Genomic DNA, 22,357 nt, shown 5'->3' with positions numbered 1-22,357 from the left:
AAATAAATATTCCAAGCCTCATTTGAAATTGAATGAACACACTTTGTGTCTCTCTGTTTGAGTTGATTTCGTCGATATGTATTTGCTGCTGACTGCAGTGCAATGAAGTAAGGATGTAAGAACAAACAGCTATTGTGTCCCACTCACGGTATCCATGGCAATTGCTGTCACTGACATTTTATTTTTAACCATGAAATTATTTTCAACTGAATTATCCAGGAGTTGCACAGGGGCAAGTATTTCCCATTCCAACTTGCCTAAAGCTAAAGTTTTGATAATCTACAGGCCATTGCTCATTTAGCGAACATTCTAGAATCATAGAAGCATGGAATGATTTCAGCACACAAGAGACCATTTGGCCCATTGTATCTGTACAAGCTCTCAGTAAGAGCTAATCAGCTAATCCCACTCCCCCAACCTTTTTCCTGGAGCCCGGCAAATGTTAGCCAATTCTCTTTCGAAAGCCACTCTCGGACAGTATATTCCGGATCCTAACCATTCTCTGCATAAAGATGTTTTTTCCACTAGTTCTTGACTATTCCTCCATTAGAGTCAGTTTCTCCCTATCTAATCTGTCCAAATGCCTCATAATTTTGGACACCTTTATTTCTTCTTACCTTTCCCTTCTCTGCAGAGAAAAGCCCAGCTTTGTCAATCTATCGTTGTAACTGAAGTCTCTCACCCCTTGAATCACTCTTGTAAATTTTTCTTCCACTCTCTCTAATGCCTCCTTCACATCCTTCCTAAAGTGCAGGGCCCAGAAGAGGGTACAATACCCCAGTTGAGGCTGACCTAGATTCACCATAACTTCCTTGCTTTTTGCACTCTATGCCTCTGTTGAAAAAGTTCAGACTCCGTCTGCCATCACCGTTCCGACCTCGAATTAATCAGGCTGAAGCAGGACATTGATGAGACCCCCACATGGTACCCTCCCACTCGATTAAATGCTCCTCCCCCTCCAAATATGCCTTGGGGGAGGGTATTACATTCCACCCATTGTTGCCGGGTTTATTGAAGCTGTCTGTAACATTTACAATTTTCCAGTCCTCTGGCACCACCCTGTATCTAGGGAGGATGATAAAATTATGGTTAGTGCCTTCTCAATTTCCAGCCATGTTTCCCTCAGTATTCTTGAGTGCATTTCATCTGGTCCTGGTGACTTATCAACTTCAATACAGCTTGCCCTTCTAATAACACCTCTTTATCAATGTTTTAACTTGTCCATTGTCCCAACTACCTCCTCTGAACCTTGTACATTCAACCTGGTTCTCAGTTGTATTATCAAATTGACATCTGTCATACACACCTTTTTACTGCAGCATCTCATTCTCTTATCTCATTCATCATCCAGGCAGCTCTGACTTTGTTGTAACTGTCCCCCTCGTGGGAATGCACCTCAACTGTACTTTTAATTATCTCCTCGATAAAGACAGCTTATTGTTCTGTTACAGTTTTGCCTGTCAATCTTTGTTTTCAATTTACCTAGGCCAGATGTGTTCCCATCCATTACAATTGGTCATTCCCCAATTAATTATATTCACTCTGGGTTTCTCTTTAAATATTTCCATAGCTACTCTAAAACTTATGATCCATGATCATTGTTGCCTCTTCTTCTTCGGTGATCACTCGCTAACGAATGTGATTGTCCACCTAAGAAACACTCTGTTACTGTTCATAGTCTCTGTGAATCCTTGTGTGGCTGGTGAGCCCGATCCTGGAGCTAGATCTTCGCCCACATACCTGGCAGTATATTTCCAGGAGGTGAGGTCAGTCCTTGGACTCTATCGCTGATATTCCTTTCTCAGGTTTCTGTTCCAGCCTCTTGCCGTTGGGTGTCCTCGAAGAACTATGTCCCTTCAATCAAGAGGTTCCTCTAAGTCGGTCTCTTCTGAGCAACGTTCCCCCGGGCATTGACGCCTATGTTGCATTTCTTGTGGTAAGCCTTCAGTGTGTCTTTGAAATGCTTCCTTTGTCATCCTCTTGTTTGGGAGCCTTCCTTGAGCTGGGCAAAGAAAGTTTGTTTTGGCAGCCGAGACTCTGACATTGTAAGCACATGGCCGGCCCAATGGAGTTGGTTTCGGAAGATCATGGTCTTTTTTTAAAAAATGTTCTTATTCTCCATTTTCACATTTTCCTCCAAAATTCACACCCCACCCCCAAACAGTAAACGGTAACAAATACAAAATCAATCCCCTTAACAATAACAACGATCCCATCCTCCCACCACCCCAAACAACGGCCCACCTGCCAATATATGCATCCAATAAAACAAACCCTCCCACGGTGGAAACACCGCCCATGGTCACCATAGAATCCACTCCCCCCCCACACTCAACGCCGTCCAACCTCTGAAAGAGTACCGTATGTGATACCCAAGAGTTGTAAACCACCACCCCCCCCCCTCCCTTCCAACTCCTCCTGCCCGCTGCCTCTTATAAAACACCTCCCCCAACCCTGGTTCCTTCCCCCCAACTTTCCACTCCGGCTAGACCACTCGGACCCTGTTCTGCCAGGCTCCGATGGCCGCAGCCCCTCCCCCACCTCACTCCCATTCACTGGCCGGTTTAAACCGTCCAGCGTGGAGTCCACCGCCTGGGTCCCTTTCCCCCTTGCCCGGCTCTAGGAAAGCCCAGAAATTCCCTTTTAGCACACACATCCCGCATATCCACCTACACCCCAAAGAGCCCTCACTTTGAGTGCAAGTCCCATCACTTCCCTTGTCCAACTATATACACCATTGGCTCCTTTAGCCCATACACCTGGACGCAGTGAAACAAAAAAGAAGAGACAATAAAGAAGAAAATACAGTCCTGAGGTTACATCAGCATATGGCCATTTCTCAATTTCTCAGTTCTGCCACAGTCCTTCTGCCTTCGCAAACTCCTCCGCCGCTTCCGCCGTTCCAAAATAAAAGTCCTTGAGCTTATAAGTCACCCTCAGCATCACTGGATAGACAATGCCGGACTGCACCTTGCTGATGTACAGTGCCCTCTTCACCCGGTTGAAAGCAGCCCACCTCCTCACCAGCTCCACCGTATAGTCCTGGTATACACGTATACCAGCTCCAGCCCACTGCACCACCCGCTTCTGCTTAGCCCAGCACAGGACCTCCTCCTTCACACTGTACCTATGGAAGCACAAAGTCACTACCCTTGGCGGCTCACTCGCCTTTAGTACAGGCCTCCCCGACCAATGAGCCCGATCCAGTTCATATCGGGAGTGATCCTCCCCCTGCCCCAATAGCTTCGCCAGCATTGCGGCAAAATACTCCGTCGGCCTCGGCCCTTCAACTCCTTCGGACAACAGCCCCACAACCCTCAAATTCTGTCGCCTGGACCTCTTTTCCAGATCTTCCTATTTTTCTCGCAGATCCTTGTTCACCTCCATCACCTTCCACATCTCCTTCCCCATCGAGGTAGGTTGATCACCGTGCTGCGCCACCGTCTCCTCCACTACCTTCAGCGCCTCCCCTTGCGCCCGCACCTCCACCACTGCGCTCGCCACCGCCGTCGTCACCGGGGAAATCGCCTCCTCCACCAGCACACTCAAAACCTCCCTCATCTCCTTCCTCATCGCCTCCAGGTGTTTTGTAAACTGCCTTTCGAATTCCGCAGCCATCACCTTGGTTATTTCTTCAGCCTTCAACAATACGGCCTCCCAGGGTGCTCCAGCCTCCTTTTTCCCTGGTGACCCCGTGGTGACCTCTCCTCTCCCCAATGTGCCCTCAGCTGCTTTTTTAACCGCCGTTTTCTTACCGACCCTTGACATCTTCTTCTGCTGTGCCTCCTCTGCGCCTTCTCCGTGCGTTTGACGCCTCCGTGGACCCTGGGACCGGGCTTAAAGCCCTGAAAACGCCGTTCCCAATCGGGAGCCCTCCGTTGCGCGGCTGCCTCCCGCCCGCCGTCACCAGAAGAGAAGATCATGGTCTTGATGCTGGTGCCCTTGGTTCCTTCAAGGACACTGATGTTAGTGCGCCTGTCGTCCCAGCTGATGCGGGGAATCCGTCTCAGATGGCACCTCTCCAGGGCCTTAAGGTGGCTTCGGTACGTAGTTCAAGCTTTTGATCCGGAGAGAAGAATTGTGAGGATGACTGCCCTGTACATGAGGATCTTGGTGTCAGCATCAATGTCATTGTCATCAAAGACTCTCACCCTTAGGTGTTCGAAGGAGATGCTTATGGATTGGATACAATATTGGATCTCAGCATCGATGTCAGTCTTAGATGAGAGGTGCCACTCAGGTAGGGAATGCTCGCGTTTGGTAGGGTTTCCCTATTGATATTGATAGAGGGCGACACCGGATCTTTCCTTGGGGTGGATTCTTCTGTATGCTCCCGTGAAGGTGTCAAGCATGGCTTAGAGATTCTCTTCTGAGAGAGTGGGGATGGCACTGTCATCCGCATACTGAAGTTCCATGAGCAATGTCAGTGTCATTTTCTTTGAGGTTAAGAAGTTTCCATCCATCCTGTAGACAATGTTCACATCACTGGGAAACTTGTTCTTGACAAGGTGAAGGATGGTGGTGATGAAGATGGAGATCTTATTTCTAACGTTGAAGACTGTCGCCAACATTTTGTCATGGAAGAGCCGGTGACTGTTGATGAATTTCTCTGGACAGCCGGTCTTTGACAGGGTCTTCTACAGCTCTTCCCGATTGACTGAGTCAGAAGCCTTGGATTGATGAAGGCCATGTAGTGTGGTTGATGTTGTTCCTGACTTTTCTCTAGAATTTGTTGAGCAGGAGGAATCATATCCGCTGTTTCACGGTATGGTCAGCAGCCACACTGGCTTTCCGTAAGGATTTCTTCAGAGACTGGGAGAAGGCGGCTAGTGAGGATTCGGGCAATGCTATTCCCGGCGATGGAGAATAAGGAGATTCTTCGGTCATTCCCACAGTCCGCTTTATCTCCTTTGTTTAAGAGAGTGGTGATGACAGCATCCCTGAGGTCAGCAGGAATTTCTTTTCTGTCCCCGATTTTCAGGAACAACTGATGGAGATAACAGGTGATCTCTTCTCCTCCAAGTTTGAAAATCTCCGCTGAAATCCTGTCCTTTCCTGGCTTTTCCAATCTTCACCTATTTAATGACGGCTTTGACTTTGTGCATGCTTGGTGGGAGATCTTTGTTGGGGAAATTTCTCAAACCTAACCTCATCTATGAACGTAACATAGCTCTTTGAAGTGTTCCCTCCATCGAAGGCTGATGTTTTCTCTGTCTCTAAAGAGGGTTCCTGCCTTATGGTTTGAAGGCTAGGTGCTTGGGTGTATATATTGCCTTGGTGGCACTGAAGAAGCCCCGGGTTTTGTGCTTGTCGCCGAGGAGTTGCAGCTTCTTAGCTTTCTCAGTGCACCATTGGTTCTTGATTTCCCTAGTTCTTCTTTGTACCTCCGCCATTGCTGATTGAAGAGCTCTCCTCTTTGCTTTGATGGTTATGTTGTTTTTCCAGGCACAGAAAACTTTCCTCTTCTTGGTGTAGTCTTGGATGTTGGGGTCATTCTCGCCGAACCAGTCTTGGTGGTTTCTTCACAGCTTGAGGTGATGGCTGCCTTCAGCTCTTTTCAGTTTTCCTGCATTCCATTAGAATGAACACTTTGGAGATTTTGGAGAAAACATTGTTGGAAGTTCACCAGCATGCCTTGCTCTTGAAGCTGCTCAACGTTGATCTTTGTTTTGAAGCTGTTTCTTCATCTCCCAATGATTCTGGTCATTGATCAGTATGCAGATCACCACAGAGCTTGCCTGTGTGGGGGGGTGTTGGCTTCCTCTAGGTAGGTGCCCGGTGCACATCCTTTAACGTGGGTATGTCATTGCACATCAGTAGACACATGGTCCTTGGCAGAGGGTAGGTCCAATTCCAGTGGCAAGGGAACCTTGGCAACTGGGGATCTCCCTACTGCTGGAACCTTCATCCATCATAACAGCCATGGATACCATATGCATATCTTCTGCCTGATCCACCATTGAGGACTTGTTTTGGATTGTGCTTTGTCTGGCTCCTGCTCTCCGACCTTACCATCATGAGTGACCCTGCCAGGAGTTTAAGACTCCTGACTGCATTGCTCTCGGGATCAACAGAACATAATAATAATATAATAATAATCTTTAGGACTTCCGGTTGCGGCTATGACTAGCTAAGCCGCACATTTGGAAGCTCCTGCAACAAAGGTGTTTTTGGGCCAATTGGAGGGCCCCAACGGCGCTGAAAAAACGAATCCCGGTGGGGGAAGGTCCCCTGAGGAGAACTAGACCGATTTTATGGTCGGTACCCGGAGTGGAGCGGCAAGAAAAACGGCAGCAGCTCCCCAAAAAAAGCGGGGGAAGAAAATCAAAATGGCGGCCGGCGGTGCACCGGAGGAGTGGAAGAAATGGGCGGAGGAGCAGCAGGCCGCTCTCCTCCGTTTTTTCACGGAGATGAAAGTGGAACTCTTAGAGTCCATGAACGCGACGGCCACCAGGTTGGTGGGAGCCCAGGCGATCCAAGAGGCGTCGATTAAAGATCTGCAGCAGGAGATGGCCGCGAGGGAGGAGGAGGCCACAGTCATCGGGGCAAAGGTGGAGGTGCACGAGGCACTCCACATGAAGTGGCAGAGCCGCTTCGAGGAGCTGGACACTCGGATGAGGAGGAAAAATTTGAGGATCCTGGGCCTGGAAGAAGGCCTGGAGGGGTCGGATCTCCCGGGATATGTGGCGGAGATGTTGCGCTCCCTGATGGGGGAAGGGGCCGGTCCGGCGCCCCTGGAATTGGAAGAGGCATACCGGGTCATGGCCAGGAGGCCTAGGGCAAACGAGCCCCCGAGGGCGGTGCTGGTGCGGTTCCAGCGGCTAAGTGATCGAGAGAAAGTCCTGAGGTGGGCTAAAAGGGAGAAAAGCAGCAAGTGGCAGAACTCGACGGTAAGGGTGTACCAGGACTGGAGTGCGGAGGTGGCAAAGCGGCGGGCCCGGTACAACCGGACAAAGGCGGTGCTACACGCGAAAAAGATCAAATTTGGAATGTTGCAACCGGCGCGCTTGTGGGTCACCTACAAGGACCAACATCATTATTTCGAGTCCCTAGAGGAGGCCTGGACCTTTGTACAAGAGGAAAAGTTGGACACGAACTAAAACCTGGGAGCACCGGCGGTCGTAGCCGCCGGGGGACTCTTGATTGTGCAAGTGGCCCTTTTCTTTTTCAGGCCAGGTCGGAACTGGGTAACAGTTTCGTGGAGGGTTTGGGGTGTTTTTTCTCGAACGGTTGACTTTTCTGAATATTTTGAAGGTTTCGAGTTGTTGGGTGTTTCTGTATATTTGTACTGTTGAAATCTCTATTGTGGGTCGTTGGCTTCTTATGGGGTGTTTTTTCCCGTTTCCAATTTCCCTTAGTTATTTACCCCTCTTACCCTTTTTCTTTGGGTGCTTGGGGGGGTTTTTTGTTCTTTTTTTTCTTTTCGGGTTATGGTTATCTGCGGTTATTTATACTGTTTGATGGAGGGTGATGGTTGGGCACACTGTTAGTTGATAGTTAGTTAATTATTTTGTTATTTAAGTATGTAGTTAAGTATTTATGTATTTAGTTGCCATTGGGTATTTGTATTTATATCGTTAAGTTGGGGAGACGGGACGGGGGGGAGCGGGTTGATTATGCGGGTCTTTCTCGGGGGTTTTAAGGGGATCTTTCACGGGCGCAGATGGGGTGAACCGGGAGGAGTCGGAATGTGGCAGGAGCAGCCGGGTCAGCGGAGACCAGCTGACTCTCGGGAGTACGATGTGGGGTACATCGCGGCTAGGAGGGGTCCTAGCCAGGGGGGGGGGGGGGGGGGGGGGGGGGAAAGGGGGGGGGACTGGGGGGGGACACCGGGTTGCTGCTAGAAAGACCAGGGACGAGAAGGGGAGAGCCGGGGGGGGTGGGGGGGGGGGGGGGGGCCATCGCTATGGGAAGCGGGTCAGAAAAGAAGGGATGACCCGGGGCGAGCAAGGGACAAGACATGGCTAATCGACAGGGAGTAGGGACGGGTCGCTCTGCGACCCGACTGATCACGTGGAACGTAAGGGGGCTGAATGGGCCGGTCAAAAGATCAAGGGTCTTCTCACACCTGAAGGGACTGAAGGCTGATGTAGCAATGCTGCAGGAGACTCATTTGAGGGTAGCAGATCAGGTCCGCCTGAGAAGGGGGTGGGTGGGACAGGTGTTCCACTCAGGCTTGGATATCAAGAACCGGGGGGTGGCGATTTTGGTGGGAAAGAGAGTGTCGTTTGTGGCGGCAGAGGTGGTGGCAGACAAGGAGGGCAGGTACGTGATGGTGAGGGGTAGGCTGCAGGGAGAGAGTGTGGTACTGGTAAATGTGTATGCCCCGAACTGGGACGACGCGGGTTTTATGAGGCGCCTGCTGGGCCTCATCCCGGGACTGGAGGCAGGGGGCCTGATCATGGGAGGGGACTTTAATACGGTGTTAGACCCTGGGCTGGATAGATCGAGTTCCAGGACGAATAGGAGGCCGGCAGCGGCAGAGGTGTTAAGGGGGTTCATGGAGCAGATGGGAGGGGTAGACCCATGGAGATTTGGTAGGCCTAGGGCGAGGGAGTATTCTTTTTTCTCCCACGTCCACAGAGTGTACTCTAGGATCGATTTTTCGTATTGAACAGGGGGCTGATACCGAGAGTGCAGGACACGGAGTACTCGGCCATTGCGATATCGGACCATGCACCACATTGGGTGGACGTGGACATGGGGGAGGCGCGGGACCAACGCCCGTTGTGGCGCCTGGATGTAGGGCTGTTGGCGGACGAAGAGGTGTGCAGAAGGGTGAGAACGGGCATGGAGAACTATCTGGGTACGAATGACACAGGTGAGGTGCAGGTGGGGACGGTCTGGGAGGCCTTGAAAGCAGTGATTAGAGGAGAGCTGATCTCCATAAGGGCACACAGAGAGAGGAAGGAGAGGCAGGAAAGGGAGAGGCTGGTGGGGGAGCTCCTAGAAGTAGATAGGAAATATGCGGCGGCGCCAGAGGAGGGGCTATTAAGGGAGCGGCGTAGCTTGCAGGCCAGGTTCGACCTACTGACCACTAGGAAGGCGGAAATGCAGTGGAGAAGGGCGCAGGGTGCGGCGTATGAGTACGGGGAAAAGGCGAGCAGGATGCTGGCACACCAGCTTCGTAAGCGAGATGCAGCCAGAGAGATTGGGGGAGTGAGAGAGAGGGGTGGGGATGTAGTGCAGAAGGGGCAAGAGGTGAATAGGGTCTTTAGGGACTTCTATAGGGAATTGTATCGGTCTGAACCGCCGAAGAGGAGAGGGGGAATGAAGAACTTTCTCGACAAACTGGGGTTCCCAAAGGTACAGGAGGAGCTGGTGGAAGGGTTGGGGGCGCCGATAGAGCTGCAGGAGCTAATTAAAGGGATAGGCCAGATGCAGGCGGGGAAGGCGCCGGGGCCGGATGGGTTCCCGGTGGAGTTTTACAGGAAATTTGTGGACTTGGTGGGTCCAGTGCTGGTGCGAGCCTTCAATGAGGCGCGCGAGGGGGGGGTTCTGCCTCCAACAATGTCGCAGGCCCTGATCTCCTTGATTTTGAAGCGGGACAAGGACCCGGTCCAGTGCGGGTCCTACAGGCCTATCTCCCTCTTAAATGTAGATGCCAAGCTGTTAGCAAAGGTCCTGGCAACCAGGATAGAGGACTGTGTGCCAGGGGTAGTCCATGAAGACCAGACGGGGTTCGTGAAGGGACGCCAACTTAACACAAATGTCCGGAGATTGTTAAATGTGATTATGATGCCAGCAGTGGAAGGGGAGGCGGAGATAGTGGTAGCGCTGGACGCGGAGAAGGCATTTGACAGGGTGGAGTGGGAATACTTGTGGGAGACGTTGGAAAGGTTTGGGTTTGGGGAGGGATTTATCAAGTGGGTAAAACTGCTCTATTCAGCTCCGATGGCAAGTGTGGTAACAAACGGGAGGAGGTCAGAATATTTTGGGCTCCATCGAGGTACTAGGCAGGGATGTCCCCTATCTCCCTTACTCTTTGCATTAGCGATTGAGCCGTTGGCGATGGCACTGAGGGGTTCAGGGGGGTGGAGAGGACTGACAAGGGGAGGGGAGGAACATCGGGTCTCGCTCTATGCGGATGATTTGTTGTTGTATGTGGCAGACCCGGAGGGGGGAATGCCGGAGGTAATGGGGATACTAGCGGAGTTCGGGGACTTTTCGGGATATAAATTAAATCTGGGGAAAAGTGAGGTCTTTGTAATACACCCGGGAGACCAAGGGGAGGGAATTGGGAGGCTCCCCTTCAAAAGAGCAGCTAAAAGTTTTAGGTATTTGGGGGTGCAGGTGGCAAAGAACTGGGGGACCCTACACAAGTTGAACTTTTCCAGACTGGTGGAGCAGATGGAGGAGGAGTTTAAGAGGTGGGACATGGTGCCGCTGTCGCTGGCAGGGAGGGTGCAGTCAGTTAAAATGACGGTCCTCCCGAGGTTCTTGTTTTTGTTCCAGTGTCTGCCCATCTTCCTCCCCAGGGCCTTTTTCAAGAAGGTAACGAGTAGTATCATGGGGTATGTGTGGGCACATGGCACCCCGAGAGTTAGAAGGGTCTTTTTGGAGCGGAGTAGGGATAGTGGAGGGCTGGCGTTACCCAACCTTTCAGGATATTACTGGGCGGCAAATACATCGATGGTACGAAAGTGGATGATGGAAGGGGAGGGGGCAGCCTGGAAGCGCATGGAGAGGGCGTCCTGCGGCAACATAAGCTTAGGGGCACTGGTAACGGCACCATGGCCGCTCCCTCCCACGAGGTATACCACGAGCCCGGTGGTGGCGGCCACCCTCAAGATCTGGGGGCAGTGGAGGCGACACAGGGGGGAAGTGGGAGGTCTGATAGGGGCACCACTAAGAGGGAACCACAGATTTGCGCCGGGAAACACAGGAGGGGGATTCCAGAGCTGGCAGAGGGCGGGTATTAGACAACTGAGGGACTTGTTTATAGAGGGGAGGTTTGCGAGCCTGGGGGAGCTGGAGGAGAAATTTGGGCTCCCCCCGGGGAACACGTTCAGGTACCTCCAAGTGAAGGCATTTGCCAGACGACAGGTAGCGGGGTTCCCCGCGCTCCCCGACAGGGGGGTGAGTGATAGGGTGCTATCAGGGGTCTGGGTCGGGGAGGGGAAGATCTCGGACATCTATAAGATTATGCAGGAGGTGGAGGAGGTACCAGTAGAGGAGCTGAAAGATAAGTGGGAGTTAGAGCTGGGGGAACAGATAGAGGACGGGGACATGGGCAGACGCCCTGGAGAGGGTCAACTCGTCGTCGTCATGTGCGAGACTAAGTCTCATTCAATTTAAGGTACTGCATAGAGCCCACATGACGGGGACAAGGATGAGTCGGTTTTTCGGGGGTGAAGACAGGTGTATTAGGTGTTCGGGAAGCCCTGCGAATCATGCACATATGTTTTGGGCATGTCCGGCGCTGGAGGAGTTCTGGAAGGGGGTGGCAGGGACGGTGTCGAGAGTGGTGGGGTCCAGGGTCAAGCCAGGATGGGGACTTGCGATCTTCGGGGTTGGGGTGGAACCGGGGGTACAGGAGGCGAGGGAGGCTGGAATATTAGCCTTTGCGTCCTTGGTGGCTCGGAGGAGGATCCTGATTCAGTGGAGGGACGAAAGGCCTCCGAGTGTTAACACCTGGTTAACGACATGGCAAACTTCATCCAATTGGAAAGGATCAAATTCGCCCTGAGAGGGTCGGTGCAGGGGTTTTCCAGGCGATGGCAACCCTTCCTAGACCTCTTGGATCAGAGATAGAAACTGAGGCCATGACAGCAGCAACCCGGGAGGGGAGGGGAGGGCGGGAGGGGGGGGGGGGGGAGGGGGGACAACGACGAAGGAAGTACGGTAGCGGCGGTGGCACGGGCAAGGCCTGCCCGAGGACGCTGCTAGGAATGATAAGTTGGTCTGACTGTCGGTTCGCCGGCGGGGGGGGGGGGGGGGGGGGGGGGGGGGACGCGCGGGTAGGGGGGGGGGGGGGATTTTTTTTTTTCTCTGTCTTGTTAAGTAGGGGGGTTTGACTTTGTTTTGTTATAATTTAAATGTAAATGTAGGGGGGGTTAAAATGTTTGTATTTTGAAAAATTCAATAAAAATTATTTAAAAAAAAAAAATAATAATCTTTAGTGTCACAAGTAGGCTCACATTAACACTACAATGAGGTTACTGTGAAAAGCTCCTAGTCACCACATTCCGGAGCCTGTTCGGGTACACTGAGGGAGAATTCAAAATGTCCAAATTGCCTAACAGCACGTCTTTTGGGACTTGTGGGAGGAAACCAGAGCACCTGGAGGAAACCCACGCAGACACGGGGAGAACGTGCAGCCTCCATACAGACAGTGATCGAAGCCGGGAATCGAACCTGGGAACCTGGAGCTGTGAAGCAACATTGCTTCACTGTGCTACCGTGCGGCCCTACATTCAAGCTTCTCCACCATGGCACGGTGACAATCCAAGGAAAGGATTTTTTCCAGCTAACCTAAAGCTTATGGATACCATGATCATTGCCCCTTAAATGAGACTTCATCCATTCTTCTCACCTCATTCCTGGATTAGGATCCAATAATGTTGTCTTTCTCATTAGATTGGAAATATACTAACAGAAAAAGTCCTCCAAAACGCACTTTAGAAACTCTTCCCTTTACACTATTACTACTCAGGTCTATATTTGGATAAATAAATTCCCCCATTTTCGCTACTCAATTATTTTTGAACCTCTGTAATCTCCTTGCCAATTAAAGTCCTTAAATGTCTTTGAAGTCACTCCCGCTGATGTAACTTCAGTGGAAGCATCATATCAATTTTGTTTGTCCCAGTCACTTCCAGGTACAGGTTAACACTAAGTCCATTTGATCTCCTGGACTGATTTTGATCACATTAGGAAGGCAGGTGTAGGACAGCACGGGGCGCAGTGGTTAGCATTGCTGTCTCACGGCGCCGAGGTCCCAGGCTTGATCTCGGCTCTGGGTCACTGTCCGTGTGGAGTTTGCACATTCTCCCCGTGTTTGCTGGGGTTTTGCCCCCACAACCCAAAGATGTGCAGGGTAGGTGGATTGGCCACGCTAAATTGCCTCTTAATTGGAAAAAATGAATTGGGTACTCTAAATTTGTTTTTTTTTAAAAGGAAGGCAGGTATGTTTGTTGTCAGAGAGGAAGTATGTACAACATTAGTTCCTTATTGGTGTTTTCTTCCCCTATTTTTGTCAGAAGACATGTTCTGTGGGTGGATGTGTGGTGGTGATGATATGGAGGGAGGAGTTAGGGGCATGATCGGGGAGGAATGGGAAAAACTGTTTTTGCCATTTTGACAGCCATTGTGGTGTGGACAGGGTGGTCTCATCCAATATGATAGGTAGGAAGTTGCTCCATATGACTGGCATGTTCAATGTATTCATAGAGGACAATACAAACTGTTTAGCTCAACGTTTATAATCATGAACAAATAACCAATCAAAAATACTGTTCACTTTATTTCAATCATCTTGAAAATAATTTTACAGTCGGGCTTTGGGAGAAGGCTCTGGGTAGAGTCAATGCATCCTTGTTGTGTGCCAGGCTTAGCCTGATCCAGGTCAAGGTGGTCCACAGGGCTCATATGACTGTGGCCCGGATGAGTAGGTTTTTTGAGGAGGTGGAGGACAGATGTGGGCGGTGCGGGTTAAGTCCGGCGAATCATGTACATGTGTTTTGGCCGTGTCCGAAGCTGAGGGGATTTTGGCAGGGATTCTCAGATGTCATGTCCTGGTAGGGAACGTGTCTCCGAGTCCAGAGGTGGCAATATTTGGAGTGTCGGAAGATCCGGGAGCTCAGGGGGGGAGAAAGGCCGACGTTTTGGCCTATGCCTGGAGACGTCTGGAGACGAATTTTGCTGGGATGGAGGGACTCGAAGCCTCCAAAATTAGGGGCTGGATTCTCCGACCTGGCAGAGGGTCGGAGAATCGCCGGGGGGGGTGAGAGTGAATCTCACTGCTGCCGTCTCCCGAAGTCTCTGGCACCGGAGATTCAGTGGGGGCGGGAATCATGCCGCGCCGGTCGGCGGGCACCCCCCGGCGATTCTCTGGCCCGCAATGGGCCAAAGTCCCGCTGCTGTAATGCCTGTCCCGCCGGCATGAATCAAATCAAACCACCTCCCTTACCGGCGGCGCGGGCAGGCTCCGGGGTCCTGGGGGGGGGGGGGGGGGGCATGGGGGCGATCTGACCTCGGAGGGTGCCCCCACGGTTGCCGAGCCTGCGATCGGGGCCCACCCATCTGCGGGCGGGCCTGTGCGGTGGGGGCACTCATTTCCTTCCGCGTCGGCCATAACCTCCGCGATATCCAACGCGAAAGTGACCCCCTCCCCTGCGCATGCGCGGGGATGACGTCAGCAGCTGCTGACGCTCCCGCGCATGCGCGGACATCCACCGGCCGGTGAAATTCCCTCGGCCCCGGCTGGTGTGGCGCCAAAGGCTTTCCACGCCAGCCGGCGGGACGGAAACCACTCCGGTGCGGGCCTAGCCCCTCAAGGTGACGGCTTGGCCCCTAAAGGTGCGGAGAAATCCGCACCTTTGGGGCGGCCCTATGCCAGAGTGGTTCACGCCACTCCATCCCGCCCCTCCCGCGTAGGGGAGAATCCAGCCCCAGGGGTGTGGCTCAGTGACATGGCGGGGTTTCTCAGGCTAGAGAAGATTAAGTTCGCCTTAAGGGGTTCAATACAGGGGCTCGCTCGGAGGTGGCAGCCGTTCATCGACTTCTTTAAGGAAAACTGACCGTCAGCAGAAAGGGGAGGGGCAGAGGGGGAATAGGGGAGGGGAACGGGAAACATGGCAGTGAAGAATAAGGGCAGGGAATCTAATATATGGATAGTTAGGAGTTAGGGCGGGGGGAATTTGGGTATGTTATTGTGGGGATTTTTGCGAGTGTCGGACTGCTCTGTTGTTCAGAATGTTAAAACGTTAAAATTATAAATGCCTCACAGTAACTTCATTGCAGTGTTAATGTAAGCCTACTTGTGACACTAATAAATGTTAGGATTAGATTGATTAAGAAACTTGACAGTTCACAAATGTAAAATAAGGTTTGTAGGGCTAGTGAGGATGTTTAATGATAATTGTGAAGTTAACATGCCATTAATAAAATAATTACACCTCATCAAACAAAGTGTAAATTTTCTGATGCTTTTTACAGCGAGTCCATCACCATTAAAAGTGCAGGTTTTCATCAGTTTATAGATTTCCCATTAATTACAATCTCTAGGAGCCTAAACAGTGCACTCTCTGGAGAAGCGTAGACTCACTAGATTCTAGATTTCCTGGATTTATGTATAGGGGCGTAGAGTACAAGAGAAAGAATGTTGCGATAAACCTGTATAAAACACAGGTTCAGCCTCAACTGGAATATTGCATTCAGTTCTGGTACCACTCCTCAGGAAGGATGTGATGTGATGGCATTAGAGCATGTGTAGAAAAGATTTACGAGTATGTTTCCAGCGATGAGTAACGTCAGTTACTCAGATTGGAGAATCTGCAGCAGAGAAGAGAAGATTCAGAGAGGACTTGACAGAAGTATTTAAAATCGTGAGGCGTCTGGACAGGGAGAAAATCATAGAATCATATAATTTACAATGCAGAAGGAGGCAATTCGGCCCATCGAGTCTACACTGGCCCTTGAAAAAGCACTCTACCTAAGCTCACGCCTCCACCCTAACCCACAACCCAGTAACCCAACTAACCTTTGGACACTAAGGAGCAATTTAACATGGCCAATCCACCTAACCTGCACACCTGTGGACTGTTCCCAATGGTGAAAGGACCTAGAACCATAAGGCAGTGTTTTATTGTGATTGACAAAATAAAAGCAATGGCGACATGGCTCTTCAGTTTTTAGGAAGGGCAGACAGAAAGGAAAATTTGATGGAGTTGCAATGTTGATTAAAGAAGACATTGATATGACATTGAGGAAAGATATTAGTACAGGTGATGCGGAATCTGTCTGGGTGGAATTAAGAAACATCAAGGAGCAAAAGACAGGGAAGGGGAACTGTGGCTTGCAAGGGAAATTAGAGATAGTATTAGATTCAAAGAAGAGGCATACAAATTAGCCAGAAAAATCAAAAAACTTGAGCATTGGGAGCAGTTTAAAATTTAGCAAAGGCGGACGAAGAGATTGATTAACAAGGCGAAAATACGATTTGAAAGTAAACTAGCAGGAAACATAAAAGCTGACTGTAAAAGTTTCTATAGGTGTTTGAAGAGAAAAATAATTATTATAAACTAATGTAGGCCCCTTACAGTCAGAAGCAGGGGAATTCATCTTTTAAAAATAAATTTAGAGTACCCAATCATTTTTTTCCCCAACTTTCTTTTGGCCAATCCACCTACCCTGCACATCTTTGGGTTGTGGTGTCCAAACCCACGCAAACACGGGGAGAATGTGCAAACTCTCCACAGACAGTGATCCAGGGCCGGGATCGAACCTGGGACCTCGGTTCTGCGAGGCAGTAGTGCTAACCACTGTACCACCGTGCTGCCCCCGAAACGGGGGAATTCATAACAGGGAGCAAAGAAATGGCTGAGAACTAAATTCGATCCTTTGCTTTTGTCTTCACAGAGGAAGATTTGAATAATGTACCTGAAGTTCTGAGAAACACAAGGCTCAGTGAGGAGCTGAAGGAAATTAGCATTAGCAAAGCAATGGCTTTGGGGAAATTAATGGGATTGAAGGCAGACAAATCTCAGGGGCCTGATAATCTTCATATCAGAGTACTTAAGGAAGTGTCCCTAGAAATAGTAGATCCATTGGTTGTCATTTTCTTAAACTCTTTGGATTCTGGAATGGTTCCTGCAGATTGAGGGGTAGCAAATGTGGCCCCGCTAGTCAAAAAGGAAAGGAGAGAAAAAACGGTGAACTATAGACCAGTGAGCAGAATGTTGGTAGTAAGGAAGTTGTTGGTGCCTGTTATCAAGGATTTCGTAGCACAGCATTTGGAAAGCAGTGGTGTAATCAAATAAAGTCAGCATGGATTTATGAAAAGAAAATCATGCGTGACAAATCTACTAGAATTCTTTGAAGATGTAACTTGTAGAGTTGACCAGGGAGAACCGGTGGATATGTTTTATTTAGACTTTCAGAAGGTTTTCGACAAGGTCTCACATAGCAGATTAATCTGTAAAGTTAAAGGGCAGCATGGTGGCGCAGTGGTTAGCACTGCTGCCTCACCGCACCGAGGTCCCAGGTTCGATCCTGGCCCTGGGTCACTGTCCATGTGGAGTTTGCACATTCTCCCCGTTTTTGCGTGGGTTTCACCCCCACAACCAAAGATGTGTAGGGTAGGTGGATTAGCCATGCAAAATTGCCCCTTTATTGGAAAAAGCACAGTGGGTAGCATTGTTGCTTCACAGCTCCAAGGTCCCATGTTCGATTCCCAGCTTGGATCACCGTCTGTGCAGAGTCTGCATGTTCTCCCCTTGCTTGCGTGGGTTTTCTCCGGGACCTCCAGTTTCCTCCCACAAGTCCCGAAAGACGTGCTGTTAGGTGAATTGGATATTCTAAATTCTCCCTCTGTGTACCCGAACAATGTGAGTCTACTTGTGACAATAAGAGATTATTATTATTTTTTAAAAATTTAAAAATATATGTAAAGTTAAACCGCATGGGATTGTGGGTAGTGTCTTGAGACGGATAGAAAGCCGGTTAGCAGACAGGAAGCAAAAAGCTGGAATAAATGGGTCTTTTTCAGATTGGCGGGCTGCGACTAGTGGGGTACCGCAGGGATCTGTGCTAGAATCCCAACTGTTCACATTATATATTAATGATTTGGATGAGTGAACTAAATGTATCACATGACACAAAGTTGGGTGCGAGGGTGAGCTGTGAGGAGGTTGCAGAGATGCTTCAGCAGGATTTGGACAGGTTGAGTGAGTGAGTACATACATGACTGATGCAGTATAATGTGGATAAACATGTGGTTATCAGTTTTAGTAGCAAAAAGAGGATGGCCAATTATTATTTGAATGGGTGTAAATCGAGAGAGGTGGATACTCAGTGAGACCATGGTGTCCTCGTGCATCAGTCGCTCAAAGTTAGTGCGCAGGTACAGCAGGCAGTAAAGAAGGCAAATGGTATGTTGGCCTTCATCGTGAGAGGTTTTGAGTCTGGAAATATGGATGTTTGACTGCAATTGTATCGGTCGTTGGTGAAGCCACACCTGGAGAATTGTGTGCGGTTTTGGTGTTCTTACTGAAGAAGGGTGTTCTTGCTATGGAGGGAGGGCAACAAAGGTTTACCAGGCTGATTCCGGGGATGGTGGGATTGTCATATGAGGACAAACTAAGTCGGTTAGTTTGAGGATAAGGGTTAAACCTTTTAGGACTGAGGTGAGGATAAATTTCTTCACCCAGAGAGGAATTCGCTACCACAGAAAGTAGTTGAGGCCAAAATGTGTAATTTCAAGAAGCAATTAGATATAGCTCTTGGGGCTAAAGGAATCAAGGGATATTGGGGGAAGGCTGGATCTGAACCTGATGATTAGCCATGAAATGAAATGAAAATCACTTATTGTCACGAGTAGGCTTCAATGAAGTTACTGTGAAATGCCCCTAGTCGCCACATTCCAGTGCCTGTCCGGGGAGGCTGGTACAGCCCCGCTGCCGGGGGCGCCGGTTTTTTGCGCCAGTCTTCTGGTGCCAACCGCTCCGGCGCGGGTCTGGCCCCCAAAGGTGGGGAGAATTTACGGGCTGGATTCTCCCCTACCCGGCTTGACGGAGGGTCCCGGCGTAGGGGAGTGGCGCCAACCACTCAGGGGTGGGGCCTCCCCAAAGGTGGGGCATTCTCCCCACCTTTGGGGGCCAGCCCTGCGCCGGAGCGGTTGGCACCAGAAGACTGGCGCAAAAAACCGGCACCCCCGGCAGCAAGGGCTGGCCGAAAGGCTTTCGCTGGTCGGCGCATGCGCCGGCAGTGGCGTCAGCGGCCAGCTGCCGCTGACGTCACCACCGGCGCATGCGCGGTGTGGGTTTCTCTTCCGCTTCCGCCATGGCGGAGGCCGTGGCGGCCGCGGAAGGAGAAAGAGTGCACCCAGGGCACTGGCCCGGAGTCTGAGTGGGGGGCCCCGATCATGGGCCAGGCCACCGTGGGGGCACCCCCCGGGGTTCGATCGCCCCCCGCCCCCCCCCCCCCCCCCCCCCCCCCCCCCCCCCCCCCCCCCCCCCCCCAGGACCCTGGGGCCCGCTCGCGCCGCTGATCCCGGCGTTACAGGGGTGGTTCAAACCTCGGCGGCGGGAGAGGCCTCCTAGCGGCGGGACTTCGGCCCATCCGGGCCGGAGAATCACCGCAGGGTCTTCGCTGATCGGGGTGGCGTGATTCCCGCCACCGCCACTTCCCGGGTGGCGGAGGATCTCTGCCACGGCGGGGGCGGGATTTTAGGCGGCCCCAGGCGATTCTCCGACCCTGCTGGGGGTCGGAGAATTTCGCCCCAGGTCTTCAAAAGAGAATTGGCTAATTATGTGAAATGGGAAAATGTGGGGAAGTGGCACAAGGTGCATTTTTCCTGCAGAAAGCTGGCACAGATATGACTGGCTGAATGGCCTCCTCTGCAACAATTCCTGAAGTTGCTGTCATTTTGCAGTAATGACAGTGAATGCTGACAGTTTTTTTCTGTCATTCCCGCCTTAAAAACTAGGCCTATTTAATTTCCTTGAAGTATTAAAAATTACTCAGGGCGGAACTTTACTCCGGCTTGATTTTCCGGTCCCTGGACTTTTGAATGGCTCATTGCGTTTTATGCCCCCCACTACCCCCGTGAAAAATTCACTTCTCCCTATTAATGTCTGCCATCTGTACTCTCAGCTGCTTACCATGGAACCCACAATTGAATTTTAAAACAATTTAAGGAAAGAAGCTTGTAAAAACAAAGCCTCACGTTGAGGAGAGAACTGCTTAGTGACCAACAAGTGTACGGAAGCCACAAGCTAAAACGAATGATGGAAGTTGCTGATATGCCACGTCCATAAGTTCCTGATCTGCTAACACTTCCAGGTACAACGCAGTGGCTGAAAGCAGAAGTTTTCTGGAATGTAATAGAACTGACAGCTGAGAACGATATCCCTTGGCTCTGATGACAATCATCAACTTCACTGTCTTGATTCCACCTGCCCTTTATTTTGAAATTACAGTCAGCCATTTATTGTTCCCCATATCAACTGGCAGTCAGAATCCTCAACATGCCTAATCTTCCAATTGGTCACCAATGGGCACATACTGATTATCTTATTGGATCAGCAATCCACAGAACGTGAGTTCAAATCCCACAGTTGGCAGCTTGATGTTCTGAATTTAGTTCAGAAAAAGGAGCAATAAACAGCTGTTAACCGTTTTTTTAAAAATGAGACCACTAACTTTTCAGACTGTTGTAAAAACCCAACAGGTTCGCCAATGTTCTTTCGGGAAGGAAATCTCCCACCTTTATCCAATCTATGTGCAATGCCAGACTCACACCGATCCAGTTGACCCATTAACTGCCGAGTGACCCATTCAATTGTGCAAAACGCACCGAGAGAAGGCTCACTTTTTAAAAAGTGCCGGTTTAGTTCACCTTTTAACTGAGCGGACTAATTTTAGTTTTTAAACCGGGATGCCAATAAATGTTATAATGCCTATGTGAAGCATGTAATTTTGCAATTTCTAGTCTGCTATGTGACTTGGAGCTGATGCGGTTAGTTAGTGGATGGCTCGTGTGCTGAGGAGAAATGTCTTCATCCAGGGAGTGCTGAATCTGTAGAATTCACGACCACAGAAAATAGTTGAGGTGAAAACATTGGTGTGATTTCAAAAAGGATTAAATATATCTTTCGGGCTGAAGGGATCAAGGGATATGAGGAGAAGACGGGATCAGGGTGTTGAACCTAATGATCATAATGAATGGTGGAGCAGGCTCAATGAGCTGAATGGCCTCCTCCTGCTTCTATTTTTGATGTATCTATATAGATTGCAACAAAAGGAGATAAATAAAAAATGAGTTATCTTGTTTACAGGGACAGCATTATCCATCAAACAGCTCTGGGTTTAATTAGTTTTCAGTGAGTAAGCGACACTTTTACTAAAATATAGTCCATTGAAACATCTATCTGCCTTTACTTTCAACATGTCCATTGGGTTAGCAACACATCTCGATCCCAGTCTATTTTGCTGGGGGAAGAATTGAAAGCATTTGTGAAGCACTGTCCATCAAGTAGTTCGGAAATATTCCCTCCTCCATGTCCTCAGCTACAGGACAGGAACGATGGAGACCCAGGGACAAGCCACATGTCCTTCCTCTTAGCAGGAAATTGGTGCAAGAAAGGAATTTGTTTAAAAAAGTGGAGGAAAACTTGTGATCTTAATTTGATTATATTCCTTGGGTATTTAGAATGAATACCACAGTGTGGGAATGTGTAGTGAGTTGAGGATCAGATATGGGTAAAGCCCTCAACACAAGTATGATTTTTCATGACATAATGGAACAAATTACATTAAATATTTTTCTGTTTTAGGTCTGTCGAAGATCAGGAGAGACCTTTTGCGCTGGGGATGCAATTTGTTCTCTTACGAACCCTTGGTAAGTGACTAGTTTCTTTTGTAACCTGATAATGAATACTTAGTAAAGTTACATTGATTTAAAACATTATTAGAATGCCTTTTAAGTAAAAGAGTGGAACACCATGTGCTGATTCTCTGGCTCCCCCCGGCATGTTTCTTGGCGGAGGGAGGTGTCCCGCCGTTGGCAGCCAGTGGGATCTTCTCATCCCACTGCTGTCAATTCTATTGCAGCCATCCCACACTGCCGGGAAACCCGCAGCAGGGATGCATCATCGTTGGAACCAGAAGATCCCGCCAGTGGGAACAGCCTGAAGATCTCGCCCCTTGTATTTAAATGCTACAAAAGCAGACTGTGGATCTGTGAAGCCTTATTAACTTGATTATTTCTGCTTGGTTCAAAGTCAAGAATAGAGTGGTGTTGAGCAATGAAAGGAAGACTTGCTGGGCGCCACGTAGCGCAGTGGTTAGCACTGCTGCCTCACGGCGCCTAGGTCCCAGGTTCGAATCCCAGCCCTGGGTCACTGTTTGCACATTCTCCACGTGTCTGCATGGGTTTCACCCCACAACCCAAAGATGTGCTGGTTAGGTGGATTGGCCATGCTAAATTCCCCCTTCATTGGAAAAAAAATGAATTGGGTACCCTAAATTTATTTAAAGAAAGATTGAATCTTGCCTGCATTTGTTGTCCTTTCTCTCGCTGGGCAGCCCACTGACCACCCACCATGGCTTATGGTTGCGCAGAGTGACACCGGCCATATGGGTGCCCCCCCCCCCCCCCCCCCCCCCCCCCAACAACTGGATGCCACCCATCGGC

General features: G+C 50.1%; 1 protein-coding gene across 2 annotated transcripts in view; it reads left to right on the top strand.

The window, feature by feature from the left end:
* LOC119972603 (solute carrier organic anion transporter family member 5A1) overlaps positions 1-22,357 on the top strand; it is a 257,638-nt gene that overhangs the window by 214,546 nt on the left and 20,735 nt on the right. For both annotated transcript variants that reach the window (XM_038809568.1, XM_038809567.1), the window contains one exon: positions 21,498-21,562. In XM_038809568.1, coding sequence (XP_038665496.1) covers positions 21,498-21,562 — 65 coding nt within the window. The remainder of the gene's footprint in view (positions 1-21,497; positions 21,563-22,357) is intronic.

The sequence above is a fragment of the Scyliorhinus canicula genome, chromosome 10 (assembly GCF_902713615.1).
Source record: "Scyliorhinus canicula chromosome 10, sScyCan1.1, whole genome shotgun sequence".
Taxonomy (NCBI): Eukaryota; Metazoa; Chordata; class Chondrichthyes; order Carcharhiniformes; family Scyliorhinidae; genus Scyliorhinus; species Scyliorhinus canicula.
Note: the sequence above shows the minus strand (reverse complement) of the source record. Positions and strands in the feature narration are given on the sequence as shown.